Here is a 17728-nt window from a genome sequence, read left to right on the forward strand (position 1 = left end):
CTACCTACTTGCAGGCAGGAAGATTGATTGAATTAGTCAGTGGATCCAGTCTTCGTGATATTCTTAAAGTGAGGAATCTGTGATTAGAAGTATCCATCAGAATGTGTTTTATACATATTTATAATAATATAGAATTCATATTAATTGATGCACATCATTTTTAAAATGGTTTGAGATAGTATTTCAGGATGACGGTATTTGACACAAGGTCAAATACTTTTCTTTTCTAAACCTGTCTCTTAAGTTTTGTTATATCAATTATATTGACAGTTCATCAGATATTTCCTTTCTATGACATTTGTAGTTACTTTTATATTGAGCCCTTGCAGGAAAGATACAGCTGTAAAAAGTATTAGTAATATCACATGGAGAAAGTAGGTCCCATCAGACTGGCATTTATCCATACATTTATGAATGATCAGAGTGATATGATCACAATGTCAAGGGCACGGGGGCAAGGGTTTATGCAGGTTAGCAGGTGTTGCACACTTACCCTTTACGTGAATCCTAGGCAATATATTCTGGAATGGTGCAGCATGCAACAGATCACATACTTCTTCTAATGACTGCAAGAGAAAGATTGAGGTAGTTAGCCTAAGTTCACTCCAATATACACTTGTAAGAAAAACACAAATTAGCAAATGTTTTCTGGACACTGGATGCACATAAGATTAATGCTGATGTTCTCAAAAAGCACAAAGCCAAAAAATGTCTGCTTCTACAGAATTACTGTAGTCCTTTGAAGGGCGGTTACTGCCAACCTGAGATAAGACTTGAGGAAGAGGACAGCACACAAGTTTTTGTGCAGTCTTGCGATACATGGAAAAAAACAGCTTATGGCTGGAAGGTTCTCCAAGAGAAGGGCTTTCAAAAGGACAATTACCATCTTATTCCTACATAAATGGGTTTCTTGTGTATTTGTTTGCATATTTGTCTGAGACTCGACACAAGCATGCACACAATGAGTTGTGTCACTTGCCCTGCCATTCGGTGCTGCAACTGTGCCAAGATTTAACTTGGTGCATTTTGTCCAGAAGCAATTAACCAACTAACAAATGGATGCAATAAAGAAACTATTTTTTCCTCTTGCTTTTTTTGCAAATGTGCTATATTTCTGCATTAGCTTATATTTACATGCACATTTATTGGAATAATCACTATGCTTCCTTGATTTATGGTTTCTCATTCCGATTGCCACTTATTCAACTGTATCACTCAAAAAGTACCTAAATGCTGGCAATCAGTGTAGTTAGTATGGCTTATACTAATCCAGCACATGACACTTGCTTTGGATGTGTGTGCTTTGGTGACTGGTAGGGTCCACTTGGTGCATGAGATGTGGATTTTCTTTGTGAAGCCTGGCTATGTCAACATATTCCACTTCATATTCCCTTCCGGAAAACTACTGCAAACGGCAGGCATAGGTAGGTGTAGGAAAATGCCACTGTTGGCACAGTTACCCCCTAACATTTTGCCTTTTGTTGATGCTAGTCATGATTGAAGGTGTGCTGGGACACTGCTAACCAGGTCCCAGCACCAGTGTTCTTTCCCTAAACTGTACCTTTGTCTCCACAATTGGCACAGCCCTGGCACACAGATAAATCCCTTGTAAATGGTAGTCCTGGTACCAAGGGCCCTGTGGCCAGGGAAGGTCTCTAAGGGCTGCAGAATGTACTATGCCACCCTGGGGACCTATCACTCAGCACATGCACACTTCCTCACAGCTTGTGTGTGCTGGTGGGGAGAAAAAGACTAAGTCGACATGGCACTCTCCTCAGAGTGCCATGCTCACAACCCACTGCCTGTGGCGTAGTTAAGTCACCCCTCTAGCAGGCCTTACAGCCCTAAGGCAGGGTGCACTATACCACAGGTGAGGGCATAGCTGCATGAGCACTATGCCCCTACAGTGTCTAAGTCAATTCTTAGACATTGTAAGTGCAGGTTAGCCATAAAGAGTATACGGTCTGGGAGTTTGCCAAACACGAACTCCACAGTTCCATAATGGCTACACTGAATACTGGGAGGTTTGATATCAAACTTCTCAGCACAATAAATCTACTATGATGCAAGTGTGGGATTTATTGAGAAATGCACACATAGGACATCCTAGAGATGCCCCATGTATACCAGCCCAACTACTAGTGCTAGGCTGACCAGTTTCTGCCAGCCTGCCACATCCAGGCGGGTTTCTGACGACATGGGGTGAGTGCCTTTGTGAACTCTGTGACCAGGAACAAAGCCTGTACTGGGTGGAGGTGCTTCACACCTCCCCCTGCAGGAACTGTAACACCTGGTGGTGAGCCTCAAAGGCTCAAGCCTGGTATTACAGCGCCCCAGGGCACTCCAGCTAGTGGAGATGCCTGCCCCCCAGGCACAGCCCCAACTTTTGGAGCAAGTCCGGAGGAGATAATGAGAAAAACAAGGAGGAGTCATCCTCCAGCCAGGACAGCCCCTAAGGTGTCCTGCGCTGAGGTGACCCCTGCTTTTGAAAATCCTCGATCTTGCTTTGGAGCATTTTCCCCAATAGGATTAGGGATATGCCCCCCTCCCCACAGGGAGGAGGCACAAGGAGGTTGTAGCCACCCTCAAGGACAGTAGCCATTGTCTACTGCCCTCCAGCCCTAAACACACCCCTAAACTGAGTATTTAGGGGTGACCCTGAACCCAGGAAAGCAGATTCCTGACTACCTGAAACAAGAAGAAGGACTGCTGACCTGAAAGCCCCGCAGAGAAGACAGAGATGACAACTGACTTGGCCCCAGCCCTACCGGCCTGTCTCCAGACTCAAAAAGAACCTGCAACAGCGATGCATCCAGCGGGACCAGAGACCTCTGCCGACTCAGAGGACTGCCCTGCAACCCAAAGGACCAAGAAACTCCCAAGGACAGCGGCTCTGTCTAAACAACCAAGAAGAAACCAACTTTAAAGGGACTCCAGCCTCACTCTGGAACCGTAAGTCCCCAACACTCTGCACCCGATGCCCCTGGCTCGTGTCCAGAAGAAACAACACTGCCGCGAGGACCCCCAGGCGACTCTATTGACGTAGACACCCTGAGATTACCTCCCTGCACCCCCAAAGCAACGCCTGCAGAGAGAATCCAGAGGCTCCCCCCGACTGCGACTGCCTGGTAACAAAGAACATGATGGCTGGAAGAAACACTGCACCGCAGCCCCCAGGCCAGAGAGAAACCAACTACTGGTGCAGGAGTGACCAGCAGGCGGCCCTCATCATTGCCCAGTCAGTGGCTGGCCTGAGAAGCCCCCCTGTGCCCCGCTTGCATTGCCAGAGTGACACCTGGATCCCTCCATTGATTCCTTTCTAAAACCCGAAACCTACTTTGCACACTGCATCCAGCCACCCCTGTGCCGCTGAGGGTGTATTTTGTGTGCCTGTTTGTGAACCCCCCCAATACTCTACAAAAAACCCCTGGTCTGCTCCCCGAGGACGCAGGTACTTACCTGCTAGCAGACCGGAACCGGAGCACCCCTGGTCTCCATCGGCGCCTATGTTATTTGGGCCCTACTTTGACCTCTGCACCTGACCGGCCTTGTGTTGCTTGTGCTGGGTGTTTGGGGTTGACTTGAACCCCCAACGGTGGGCTGCCTATGGCCCAAAGACTGAAGTTGTAAGTGCTTTACTTAACTGATAAACTAACCTGTACTTACCTCCCCCAGGAACTGTTGATTTTTTGCACTGTGTCCACTTTAAAAAAAAATCTATTGGCCTGAAGTTAAGTCTTTGAGTGTGTGTTCTCATTTATTGCCTGTGTGTGTACAACAAATGGTTAACACTACTCTCTGATAAGCCTACTGCTCGACCACACTACCACAAAATAGAGCATTAGCATTATCTAATTTTGCCACTATCAACCTCTAAGGAGAACAGTTGGACTCTGTGCACACCATCTCTAACATTGAGATAGTATATTCAGAGCCAACTTCCTACAATAGGTCAGAATCCCATTTTGTTTGTTCACAGTAGACAGATCCCTGACTTACTGAAACCAGCCCATCAGCTATTTCTTGGATTGTTACTGGTTCTTAAGGGAACTGGAAAAATGCAGGGCTCTGGTCCAAGTGCAAAACCCAAATCACCTGGTAGGTACAGTAATGAAAAATTGTGATCAAAATATCTTTAGACCTAATTATTACATTCTAAATATTGGCTACAAACATATTGACCCATTAGTTAGCCCCTTCTGTGCCGTGGACGTAATGGTTACGTCCTGCGTCACAGTGCTGCTGTGCCCAGGAAGTAACCATTACGTCCTGGGCGCACAGCCCAGAGGGAGCGCTTGCGCTCCCTCTGTAGGGTCCCCCCCAAGTCAGGGATGGAAGGGGAAGCCCTTCCCCTTCCACCCATGACACCCCCCCTGTGACGTCAGCGCGCGCTGATTGTCACAGAGCCTCCCCCATCGCGCTGGAAGCTTATATATTTTAGGCCATTTCGGGCAGATCGGCCTATTGCTATTGCCCCGTAGGCAAGGGTCGCTCCCCTGGGGGGGGTGGGGGGGGGGGAATAAAATTAATTTAGGCCATTTTTGCCCCCCCCTGGGGCCGGCTGAGCTAGAGGCCAAAATCCACAGGTAGGCACTTTGCAATAAAAAATACCTCTGTTTTCTGTCAAAAAATGGGATGTGTCCACGTTGTGTTTTGGGGGCATTTCCTGTCACAGGCGCTAGGCCTACCCACACAAGTGAGGTATCATTTTTATCGGGAGACTTGGGGGAACGCTGGGTGGAAGGAAATGTGTGGCTCCTCTCAGATTCCAGAACTTTCTGTCACCGAAATGTGAGGAAAATGTGTTTTTTAGCCACATTTTGAAGTTTGCAAAGGATTCTCCGTAACAGAACCTGGTCAGCGCCCCAGAAGTCACCCCATCTTGGATTCCCCTAGGTCTCTAGTTTTAAAAAATGCACAGGTTTGGTAGGTTTCCCTAGGTGCCGGCTGAGCTAGAGGCCAAAATCTACAGGTAGGCACTTAACAAAAAACATCTCTGTTTTCTGTCAAAAAATGGGATGTGTCCACGTTGTGTTTTGGGGCGTTTCCTGTCGTGGGCGCTAGGCCTACCCACACAAGTGAGGTACCATTTTCATCGGGAGACCTGGGGGAACGCTGGGTGGAAGGAGATTTGTGGCTCCTCTCAGATTCCAGAACTTTCTGTCACCGAAATGTGAGGAAAATTTGTTTTTTCAGCCAAATTTTGAGGTTTGCAAAGGATTCTGCGTAACAGAACCTGGTCAGAGCCCCAGAAGTCACCCCATCTTGGATTCCCCTAGGTCTCTAGTTTTAAAAAATGCACAGGTTTGGTAGGTTTCCCTAGGTGCCGGCTGAGCTAGAGGCCAAAATCTACAGGTAGGCACTTTACAAAAAACATCTCTGTTTTCTGTCAAAAAATGGGATGTGTCCACGTTGTGTTTTGGGGCGTTTCCTGTCGTAGGCGCTAGGCCTACCCACACAAGTGAGGTACCATTTTCATCGGGAGACCTGGGGGAACGCTGGGTGGAAGGAGATTTGTGGCTCCTCTCAGATTCCAGAACTTTCTGTCACCGAAATGTGAGGAAAATTTGTTTTTTTAGCCAAATTTTGAGGTTTGCAAAGGATTCCGCTTAACAGAACCTGGTCAGAGCCCCAGAAGTCACCCCATCTTGGATTCCCCTAGGTCTCTAGTTTAAAAAAATGCACAGGTTTGGTAGGTTTCCCTAGGTGCCGGCTGAGCTAGAGGCCAAAATCTACAGGTAGGCACTTTACAAAAAACATCTCTGTTTTCTGTCAAAAAATGGGATGTGTCCGCGTTGTGTTTTGGGGTGTTTCCTGTCGCGGGCGCTAGGCCTACCCACACAAGTGAGGTATCATTTTTATCGGGAGACTTGGCGGAACATATAATAGCAAAGCAAGTGTTATTGCCCCTTGTCTTTCTCTACATTGTTTCCTTCCAAATATAAGAGAGTGTGTAAAAAAAGACGTCTATTTGAGAAATGCCCTGTAATTCACATGCTAGTATGGGCACCCCAGAATTCAGAGATGTGCAAATAACCACTGCTCCTCAACACCTTATCTTGTGCCCATTTTGGAAATACAAAGGTTTTCTTGATAGCTATTTCTTACTCTTTATATTTCAGCACATGAATTGCTGTATGCCCGGTATAGAATGAAAACCCAAGGCAGGGTGCAGGTCATTTATTGGCTCTGGGTACCTAGAGTTCTTGATGAACATACAAGCCCTATATATCCCCGCAACCAGAAGAGTTCAGCAGACGTAACGGTATATTGCTTTAAAAAATCTGACATTGCAGGAAAAAGTTACAGAGTAAAAAGTAGAGAAAAACTGCAGATATTTTCACCTCAATTTCAATTTTATTTTTTCCAGTTGTTATTTTCTGTAGGAAACCCTTGTAGGATCTACACAAATTACCCCTTGCTGAATTCAGAATTTTGTCTACGTTTCAGAAATGTTTCGGTTTCTGGGATCCAGCATTGTTTTCATGCCCATTTCTGTCACTGACTGGAAGGAGGCTGAAAGCACACAAAAAAACGTAAAAATGGGGTATGTCCCAGTAAAATGGCACAATTGTGTTGAAAAATTGGGTTTTCTGATTCAAGTCTGCCTGTTCCTGAAAGCTGGGAAGCTGGTGATTTTAGCACCGCAAACTCTTTGTTGATGCCATTTTCAGGGAAAAAAACACAAGCCTTCTTCTGCAGCCCCTTTTTCCCATTTTTTTGAAAAAAAAAACGAAATTTTCACTGTATTTTGGCTAATTTCTTGGCCTCCTTCGGGGGAACCCACAAAGTCTGGGTACCTATAGAATCCCTAGGATGTTGGAAAAAAGGACGCAAATTTGGCGTGGGTAGCTTATGTGAACAAAAAGTTATGAGGGCCTAAGCGCGAACTGCCCCAAATAGCCAAAAAAAAGGCTTGGCACAGGAGGGGGAAAAGGCCTGGCAGCAAAGGGGTTAATAAAAAATGGACATCCAACGGGACAATATCTTTGTAAACAATATGAAACAATATTTTTGCTAGACAATATTTCTATGTACAATATTTTAACATACTAACATCTGGGACCAATCCTATGGCTCGTGGCTGCAGAGCCTGTGAAAACACAACCACAAGTGGAGGAAGTAATTCTCTAGAACTGGAGGAGTGTCTGAACTTAAAAAATAAGTGCAGGAGCCCAGAGATTTATTAGTACAGCTGGCCTGGAGACGTCATCTGGGTCTGGATCTGCATTCTCACTTAGCATGGAAAGAGTTAGTGAAGCTGCTCTGTCCGTTTACTCCTCACGTGCCTTTTGAGTGCCTCTATCCCTTCTCATAAGACACAAAAGAAGAAGGAGGAAGTCTACCTTCAAATTATCAGCATCAGATCCTGCTCTGTTGGGCAAAGAAAGTGTCCAGACTGTAGAAATATTTGAACCAGCATCCTAGCTCATTTATTTCTTAGAAAAAATGCATATTTAACACTTGCAATCAAAACCCCAAAAAGTTCAGATCCAAGAGGGAATGAAGAAGTCACTGGCTACAGCAGGTGCCCCTAGCCTCTGGAAAATATTGACTGCAACCTGAAAATCCAGAGACTGAGGCTCTTAAAGTTGTTGCACTACAGGATCTCTATATTGGGTGCTGACCGCTCATACATCTCTATCTTTATAAACATCACCACCAGCTGGATGCTAATTTGGTCTAAAACCCTAGCAACTTTGAACTCCGCGCCTAACCAGACAATGGCGACAGGGCAATGAGTCATCACTGATTTATTCAGCCAATCTTCAGAAGAGCAGCTCTTTCTTCAATGGGATGAGGTATTTGCTGTGCGTGTGGTGGTTTTTTACATACATTATTTTTAACATACCTTTTATTATACTACCTAGAAACTGAGCAGCTGATGCTTCAGCCCAGTGAGCTGTGCAGTGTGGTAACCAAGGGTGGACTTGTATCAGATTTGGGTTCACAATTCTTGCATCTGTATTCCTTGCTGAACCATAAATTCCCTAAGGAAGAAAACCTCCCTATAAGGCCAGCGAACAAAGTACATTCAGAGATCCCCAACTCTTCAGGCCCAAAAGATAACATTGGTCAAAGGCTAATGTTACACAATATCCAGTGCTTAGCACAGGAGAGATATAATAACATTTGGCGGTCATATCTCAGTCACTGAAGGAACTAGCACCTTCTGCTTTTCTGTGTCTGTCTATCTGTACTGTATCTACATACATCTATGTAGACAAGTTTCATTTAGTTTCTTCTTAAAAGGTACAGTGCTGATTAGATATTATTTTATTATGGAATTTTGTAAAGCATTCCTTACCACTATGCAGGAGCCACAGAGCCCTTTAGGAATGGCACAGGAATGAAGAGCTAGAGCAAAGCCTTACTGGTGAAAGAATAGTAAATCGGAATTGCAATGATACCAACTGATGAAGAATCCATTATCCTAAGACTTGGGTATGATAAAAAGCCTTGAATGTATCAACAATGTTCAGTGGGTCTGAGATGTTGAAGACAATGGTCGGTTTTAGGCATCTTATGTGTAGGGCAAAGTTGGTCAGGTGTCTGGCGCAAGGATTAACTAGTCACACAAGCACCAGGTTGAAAAAACTGTTTTTTAAGGATTTGTTTTATGAAAATCATGTTTTAGTCTCAGGAGGGTCAGCAGACAGTTTCATAGGATGGAGTCTTGAACATGAAAGACTCTTCTGACAAATTCCTTCTAGTGTGTAATTTGAATGGAGAATAAATGGATTAAGATGGTGTACTATAGGGCTCTGAAGGGCGAGTAGCACAAATTACTTACCTTTGGTAATGCCTCATCTGGTAAAGGCTATATCTAGCTATAGATTACTTACCTTGGAGTTATCTCAGGCCTCAGACTGGATCTGGAAGATTTTTTGCAAGCAGTAACACTGCGCACCAGTAGGCGGTGTCGATTGGCTCCGTGTGCATCATTGGCATCGTCCGCGCCAGAAGTACCATCTGCAGCACTTACATAGGCGCCACCAAGGCGTGCTGACGTCCATTTCTTTTCATGACTTTCCACACAAGAAGTGTGGAGCTATGAAGAACACTGACCATTGGTGTGGAAAAGCAGGGCCAAGAAAGGGATATAGCCCTGTCCCTAGAAATCCATTCAAAGAGCTGGGAGGATGGGTGGGCGGGTAAGGAATCTACAGCTAGATATTGACTCTACCGGATAAAGCGTATCTTAGGTCAGTAACTTGTTCATCTGATAAGAGACTTCTAGCTGCAAATTCCTTACCTTAGAATAGATTCTCAAGAAATACCATCCCCGGAGGTGGGTCCTGTGGACTAATTGCAGACAAGAAAGTCCTTTAGGACCGAAAAGGCAAAATGCCCTTCCTATGGACTTGACTGTCCAGGCAGTAATGCTTAGTAACTGTGTGCAGGAAGGCCCATGTTGCTGCCTGGCAGATATCCAGGACTGGAACTCCGCGTGCTAATGCAATAGTCACAGCTCTGGGTCTTTGCAGAATGAGTTTGCAAGCCTATGGGGGGGTTGTTTTCTGGCTAATGTGTAGCAGATTTCAATGCAGAGCATGATCAATCTGGAGATGGTCCTTCTCTGCATAGCAAGACCATTTTTAGCTCCAACAAACCCCACAAAGAGTTGATCATCCACCCTGAATTTCCATGTGTGGTCAAGGGAGAACGAAAACACTTGTTTGTTGTCCAGACAATGGAGATTCTCCTCATCCTTGGAAGGGTGACATGGAGCGCAGAAAGTAGGCAAAGTGATGGACTGACATACATGAAAGGGCATGACCACATCTGGAAGAAAGGAAGACCGTGTGCGAAACACCACTTTTGTCAGGATGAATAGATAGATAGGCCTGTAGCTCACCAACTCATTGGGCAGATGTTATAACCACGAGGAAAGCTGTTTTGATGTTGAGTAAGCGCAGGGAACAATTGTGAAGTGGGTCAAAGGGAGCACACATCAAGAATGCGAGAACCAGGTTCAAGTTCCACTGAGGCATGATAAAAGGAGAAGAGGGAAAAAGATGAACTAAACCTTTCAAGAACCTTATACAATAGAAGATTTGAAAACAGGATTGATCAGGTAACCTGAGAAACGCAGAGATAGCAGGAAAAGAAACCTTTAGGACTACCCAGAGCAGAGCGTGTTTGGCAAGAGACGGAATGAAGAGAAAAACCTGAATGGGGCAGAAAGGGGATCAACCTTCTTTGCAGAACACCAGACTACAAATTGTTTCCAATGTCAGGCATATACCGTCTTGATGGAGGAACGCCTGGCTGCCAAGATGATATTGCAGACTTCAGGAGGAAGGTCACAGGCTGTCAACTGTTGCTGCTCAATCTCCACTCAAGAAGGCAGAGACTGGACAGGATCAGGTGGAGAACCCTCCTCTGTTGCTGCAACAGCAGATCCTCCCGAAGGGGCAGCCTGATAGGAGAATCGATTGCCATGCTCAGGATCTGTGCTCAATCGAATGCTACCAGGACAATTTGGGACTGGCTGTTCTTGCGCTTCTTGAGAACTCTTAGCAGGAGTGGCATGGCAGAAAGGCATACAGGAGGCCTGAGCTACACTCGAGACGAAAAGCATCTCCGAGTGACAGCTGCCTTGGCAACTCCAGCATGCAAAACTGTTGACATTACCATTCTCTGCAGCGGTGAGCAGATCTAACCAAGGCTCTCCCCACTGCTGAAACCTCTGGATGGAGACGCACTTTGTGATCTGCTAGGCATCTTTAACTGAGTTTGTCCGCCCTGAAGTTTAGAGAACCTGCAAGGTGTTGAACCACCTGGCGTATGCCCTGATGTTCCAGCCATGTCCAGAGGTGCAGAGCCTCTTTACAAAGGGCCCACGACCCCACCCTGCCCAGTTTGTTGCAATACCACATGGCGGTTGTCTTGTCTGTGAACATCTGAACAAGCCTTCCCCTAATTGAGGGTGGAAAGGATTTTAACGCCAGTCGGATCGCTCGAAGCACTAGGAAGTTGATGTGGAGTCCGGTTTCCACCACAGTCCTCTGATCTTCACCTCTCCCAAATGGTCGCTCCATCCGAGGAGTGATGCATCTGTCACTACTGGGAGATCTGGCTGGGAAAGGGAGAAGGTTCTGACCCTGACCCAATTGCGGTTTATTAACCACTGCTGCAGATCTTTTGCAAAGGGAGCACAGCAAACTGGAAATGCTAGTGGATCCTTGGGGGCCCCACTGGCACCGGGGCCCCTGCCAACCCTATGAGGCCCAAGGGCCCATTGGAGGAGTCAGCCTGCCCAAATATGGCACACATTGCATCACAGAATTCTTTTAGTTGGACAAGAGTCACACTGGCTCCAGGGAACTCCGGGAAGCGTGGAGTCGACCCAGGAGCTGGCTTGAACTGCAGAATGAGGCCTAGAATGTGGACGTTCCTGTGTCTCACCGGCTGACTGACGCAGAGAAGTCGAATTACGTTTCGACTACTTTATCTTCTTGTGTTTGGACTTACCCGACCGTCTGGCGAATTTCGAAGGGGACGACAACCTCAGACTCTGTGACCAATCCCAGGACCTCCCTCTCGTCCGGCGCAGAGTCAAACAAAGGCCTGCCATCAGCTAGAGGGATCGCTCCCTCAAAGCCTTTAGGTTCACTGCTCTGCAGTCGGAGCACGATTCCGGGTTGTGGTCACGCTGGAGGCACCAGAGGCAAACAAGGTTCAGGACCGTCCCAGACATCGGCAGGTGACAGGCGCTGAAGGGCTTGAAACCAGCCTTCCTAAATGACTTACTGCAACACAAAGAGATAAAACCTCAAAAAGCTTAGACAAAAAGTTGAAAAATATTCAGTCAAAAAGGGCAGACCACCAGTTAAGGCTTTTAGGATGAAGGAAGGGCTTTGAAGTACAAATTACTTACCTTCGGTAACAATATATCTGGTAGAGACATATTCTAGTTGCAGATTCCTTACCTTAGAATTTCCAACAGGCGTCATACGGGATCCGGAAATCTTTCTTCGAGCAGTACCCCTACACGCCATTAGGTGGGGTCGGTCGACTCAGTGGGAGTTGTTGGCGTCGTGGTCGCTGTGATGACATTACGGTCGTATATAGGCACCACCCCGGCGCACTTACATCAGTTTCTTTTCACAATGCCATGAAGAACACTGAGAGTGGTGCACCAAAACTAGGGCCTTTAAGGAGAAGTACTGTGTAGGAAGCTGGCTCTGTATATACTATACCAAATGAGATATAGTGTGCACAGGGTCCAGGGGCCCCCAGAGGCTTAACAGAGGCTAAAGTAGAAAATGAGTTCCATTTGTAATGAAAGCATCAGCGAGCTAGTGCTGCCTTGGAAACTTCAACGGGCAAAACAGCTAACATTCCCCATTCTCTGCGAAGGCGAACAGATCTAACCAAGGCTTTCCCCACTGCTGAAAGAGACCTTGCGCCACCTCCGGATGGAGACGCCATTCGTGATCGAATATAAATCGATGGATGAGTTCGTCTGCTCGGACGTTCAGAGTGTCTGCCAGATGTTGAACCACCAGGCAAAATTCTCTGGCGTTACAGCCATGTCCAGAGGCAAAGATCCTCTTGAAAAAGGGTCCACGACCCCACTCCGTCCTGCTTGTTGAGGAACCACAAGGCGGTGGTGGTGCTGGTATACAACTGCACCACTTTACCTTTGAGAGAGGGAAGGAATGCTTTCAATACAAGTCGGATCGTCCAGAGCTCCAAAAGCCTCTGATCTCCGCCTCACCCATGTGGCCGCCCCATCCCAGGAGTGATGCATCTGTCACTACTATGAGATCTGGTTGGAGAGAGAGAGAGATCTGCCACTGATCCAATCTGGATTCTACAACCACCACTGCAGGTCTTTCGCAGTTCCCTCAGAGATCTGAACCATGTCGGAGAGATTAACCTGATGCTGCACCACTGGAACTTCAGGTCCCACTGCAGAGCCCGCATATGCCATCTGGCATGTTGGACCAGCAGGATGCAGAAGGCCATGAGGCCCAGCAGCCTCAGAGTCATTTTCACCGAAATCCAGGATAGAGGCTGAAACATCAGTATCATAGCCCGAATATCCTGGACTCGCTTTTCTGGGCGATAAGCCCAAAAATGCACTGCGTCCAGAACAGCTCCGATGAAAGGGAGCTTCTGTGAAGGAGTCAAGTGTGACTTCAGCACGTTTATAGTGATTCCCAGCGAACGCAGGAGGTTTACCGTAGTCTGGAGGTGAGAGACAACTTTCAGGGGCGTGTCCACCTTCAACAGCCAGTCGTCCAGATAGGAGAAGACTGGAACCCCTAACCTGTGCAGAGGGGCTGCAACCACTACCATCACTTTCGTGAACACTTGAGGGATGCTGGTAAGGACAAAGGAAAGCACGGTGAACTGAAAGTGCTCGTGACCACCACGAATCGTAGTTAACGTCTGTGGGCCGGCAGGACAGGAATGTGGAAATAGGCATCCTGCAGGTCCAACGCTACCATCTAGTCTCCAGGGTCCAGGGCAGAAAGGACCTGAGCTAGGGTCAGCATCTTCAACTTCTCTTTCTTGAGGAAGAGATTGAGAGACCAAAGGTCTAGGATAGCGTGAAGGCCCTTGTCCTTTTTTGAGCACCAGAAAGTAGCGGGAATACCAACCTCAACCTACTTCTGGCACAGGGACCCTCTCTATGGATCCCTTTGCCAGGAGAGCCTTGACCTCGCGGAGAAGTGTCAAATGATCCTCCGATAGATGATTGAATTATGGTGGCATGGATGGAGGGGAAGTCTCGAAGGGGAGGGAGTGGCCCCTTCGGATGAGCTCTAAAACCCACCTGTCTGTGGGAATGGATTCCCAGTGGGGCAGGTGATGGCAAATCCTGCCGCCAACTGGTCCCAGATGTTCCGACGGACTAGGAAGGTTTAAAGGCAGAGAGGAGGGGGCAGGGGTTGACTGGGCAGCCCACTGACTCCCTGATCCACAGGCTTGTTGGATCCCGCATCCGCACAGGGGCTGAATAGCATACACGGGTCAGTGGCCAGGTGGAAATGAAAGCAGTTGGGTGCCCCTTCCGTAGCAACGAAAGGAGCAAAAGGTGGACTGATGGGGGTGAGGAGCGGCTGCGAGGTTAAGGGACCGAGCCATAGCCCGGGAATCCTTAAAGCGCTCAAGCACTGAGTCCACCTTGTCTCTGAAGAGACGAGTGCCATCAAAAGGGCATGTCCATCAAAGATTGCTGGACATCCCCTCAAAAGCCAGACGTCCTCAACCAGGCATGGCGTCTCAATGCCACCGTCGTTGCAACCGATCGCCCAATGAGTCGGTCGTATCCAGTCCACATCATAACATGAACTTGGCTGCATCTCTCCCATTTGTCACTGCTTGGGAGAGAATGGTCTGGGTCTCTTCCGGAACTCGAGGCAGCACGTGCGCAACCGTATCCCAGAGAGAATGGGAATAGCAGCCCTAAAGGCATGCAGTGTTCACAGACTGCAGCGCTAGACTGGCAGAAGAAAACATCTTCTTCCCCCAAAGTGTCCAGTCTTTTAGATTCCCTGCCGGGGGAGCGGTAGGGAATGCGCCAGAGGATGATGAAGCCTGGATGACAAGGCTCTCAGGTGTAGGGTGTTGGGTAAGGAATTTTGGGTCAGTCGGCACAGGCTGATGGCGGCGGGCAACCATCCTATTCACAGGAGCCCCTGTGCTGGGTTTGGACCAGGTCCTTAGTAGGATGTTAGTAAGTGCCTCATTGAAGTGAAGGAGGGGTTCAGAATTGGAGGCCCCAGGCTGAAGCACTTCGGTCAGGAGGTTAGTCCTGACCTCCACAGAAGGAAGCTCGAGGTCCAAAACCTCAGTAGCCCTTCTCACCACCATAGAATATGATGTTCCCTCCTCCATAGCCATGGTAGGGGGGAGAAAGCATGCCAGCGTCAGGGAAGGTGTCCAACCCACTGGCATCACCTAAATTCTGTACTCAGTCCATGTCAGGGTCAAGCTGATATTCTAAAATGTCCAGCGACCCCTCTAAACTATCCCTGTATCCATACCCATAGCAATAGGGGTCAGGATCAACTCTGGGCACAGGAGAGCCCGTCGAGCAACGTCGTTCCGGCTCCGGGTCGTTGGGGATAAATATAGGGTCAACATCGATTGTGGGCCCAATCGGCACCGGGAGTGTCGATGTCTGACCTGACGCCGGGAAAGGTCGCGTAAGCATGACTGGCGTCAGGACGGATCCGGAAGCAGATCCTGAGGTGCCCTCCGGAGTCAGGGCCGAAGCCGTCGACTTGGAACCCGAGGGGGCAACTCACCGACTCCCCGGACCACAAAGGAGTTGAGGTGGGGTCGGGCTCCCCAAATATGAGGCACATGGCCTCACAGAATTCTTTAAGCTGGGCAGGGATGGCACCGGCTCCCAGAAAGTTAGGGAGGCGCGGAGCAGACCCAGACGGAGGCCTAGAGCGTTGACACTCTTCCTGCGTCGTGTCGTGAGAGTGACGGGGCGAAGCCGAAGAACGTTTTGCCTTCTTCGACGACTTCTTACTCGAATGTCTAGGCGACTTGGACAAAGACGATTGGTGACGACTCTGTGACCGGTCTCCTGACCTTCCTCTCCAACGGGAACAATGGGGAGTCGATTGTCGGACAGCCATGAGCTTTAGGGACTGCTCCCTCAAAGCTTTCAGGTTCATGGCCCGACACTTGGAGCACGACTTCGGGTTGTGGTCGCCCTTCAAACACCAGAGGCACACAAGATGCGGATCCGTCACCGACATCATGCGATGACAGGAGTTGCAGGGCTTGAATCCGGTTTTACGGGACATCCCTCGTCGCAAACCAAAACTCATCAAAAACAAATTTGATAAAAATGTTGTAGTTAGTCCAAAATTGACTGGGGTAGCTCTTCTTCGGATCTGCGTGTAGGCTGGCACAGAAAGAAAAGAACTGACCTCAGCGCACCGGGGTGATACCTATATATGACTGCGACGTCATAACGGAGACCACAACGTGAAAGACACCCACGGAGTCAAACGATGGCACCTAACAGTGCGCAGGGGTACTGCTCGAAGAAAAATCTCCAGATCCAGTCTGACGCCTGGGGGAAATTCTAAGGTAAGGCAACTAGAAGTCTCTATCAGATACTATTATTGCTTTCAAAAGGAGCCAAAGGATGAATTTCAGTGACCCAGTGTAATATGATAGTAGGATCGTGGAGCTTTTTAGGCTAAACAGAAGGTCAGCAGCCTGGTTCAGGCTTTAGAGACTTACAAGTGATTTGTTTGGGAGGTCAATGTACAGACAGTTGCAAGACTTTACGTGGGACATGACTAGAGCAAGTATTAGGTGTTTTTGATATAGGTGGAGGAAAGGAAAGGTTCCTCAAACCAAGTGTAAGTGGCAGAAAGCCATTCTGTACCCAGAAAGGATTGGTAGGTTGAAAGTAAAATGGCATTCAAACAGTGCACTCAGCTTACAATCTTTTTCTACTGTTGAAGGGAGTTGGCATGGGGTTGGAGAAGAAAACATATAAGGCAATTGAGCAGGTTTGCCAGGACTCACTAGTAAAACGTCATTTTCTTCACCTTTCAAGCAGAATAGATTTTTCTACATCCAAGGTTGTACCAAGGAGAGGCAATGAATACATTTAGTAGGATCCTCAAATTATCTTCATGCATGAGATGAAACTGGAAGTCATCTCTGTGCATTTGGTAGCCAATCTTGATGGAATCTAGTATGATAGTGAGCAGTCCCATGTGGACACTAAACAGAGATGGTAAAAAAGAGTCTTGGAGTACTCCACTTCTGATTCTGGCAATACTTGGGAGGAAGGGATCCTGTTTAACTTCGTGAGACATGTTAAGAAGGGAAGATACAAACCATGACAAAGCAGATCCAGTAATATTGGCAGATTTTACCTGTCTTTTGAGAAGCACTTTATGGTCGATGGTACCAAAAGCAACTGAGAGATCTAAAATAATCAGAGCACATGCTATGCTTCCATTGCAGATGGTGAAGAGTTCTTCTCTGATATTCATTAATAATGTCTTGGTTTGGTGTGAAGCCACCTTGAAATTACTTGACAGGTCAGTAGAAAATGATGGGAGGACAGTTCATGGGTAAAGACAGCTGATAGTGCTATTGCAACATAAGGTAGGTGGAGAGGGTCTATAACTAGTCTACGTATCTGGATTGTCAGACTGTTTTCTCTGGGACAGAGGTAATGATAGTTTATGCATCTGAGGATTCATTCTAGATGTTAAGGAGGTATTGATTAGCCTAGCGAAAACAGATACAAGAGCTGTGATCCCAAGGATGATCAACCATTAAAGTAGATTTATTTATCACGACTAATCCACAGTGAGGGTATCCGGGTGTTAGGTTCATGATGGTTCAAGTGACTCAGTCGAACAGCCTGGTCTTGAGTGCTTTCAGGAATTCCAGAAGAGAGGTGGAGGTCCGTAGCTGCAGAGGGAGGTCGTTCCAGGATTTCACCATGAGGTATGAGAAGGAGTGTCCTCTGCTGTTGCTTTGGTGGAAGCCGTGGTTGCTGGCAAGTGAGAGGGAGGTGGAGAGTAGTTGTCTGGTAGGGTGGTGGAAGTACAGGGGACGGTTAATGCAGACTAGTCCTTGGTTGTGCAGTGCTTTGTAAGCGTGGAACATCAGCTTGAATTGGCATCTCTACTGTATGGGGAGCCAGTGGAGTTTTCTGAGGTGGGCGGTGATGTAGGTCTCTTTGGGAAGGTCGAGGATGAGTTTGGCAGCTGAGCTC

At 47.5% G+C, this 17728-nt stretch overlaps 1 protein-coding gene across 2 annotated transcripts in view; it reads right to left on the bottom strand.

Annotated features, from left to right (window-relative positions):
* Positions 1-17728, bottom strand: part of CYFIP1 (cytoplasmic FMR1 interacting protein 1) — a 546797-nt gene that overhangs the window by 45694 nt on the left and 483375 nt on the right. For both annotated transcript variants that reach the window (XM_069204288.1, XM_069204289.1), the window contains exon 27: positions 494-566. In XM_069204288.1, coding sequence (XP_069060389.1) covers positions 494-566 — 73 coding nt within the window. The remainder of the gene's footprint in view (positions 1-493; positions 567-17728) is intronic.

The sequence above is a fragment of the Pleurodeles waltl genome, chromosome 8, assembly GCF_031143425.1.
Source record: "Pleurodeles waltl isolate 20211129_DDA chromosome 8, aPleWal1.hap1.20221129, whole genome shotgun sequence".
NCBI lineage: Eukaryota > Metazoa > Chordata > Amphibia > Caudata > Salamandridae > Pleurodeles > Pleurodeles waltl.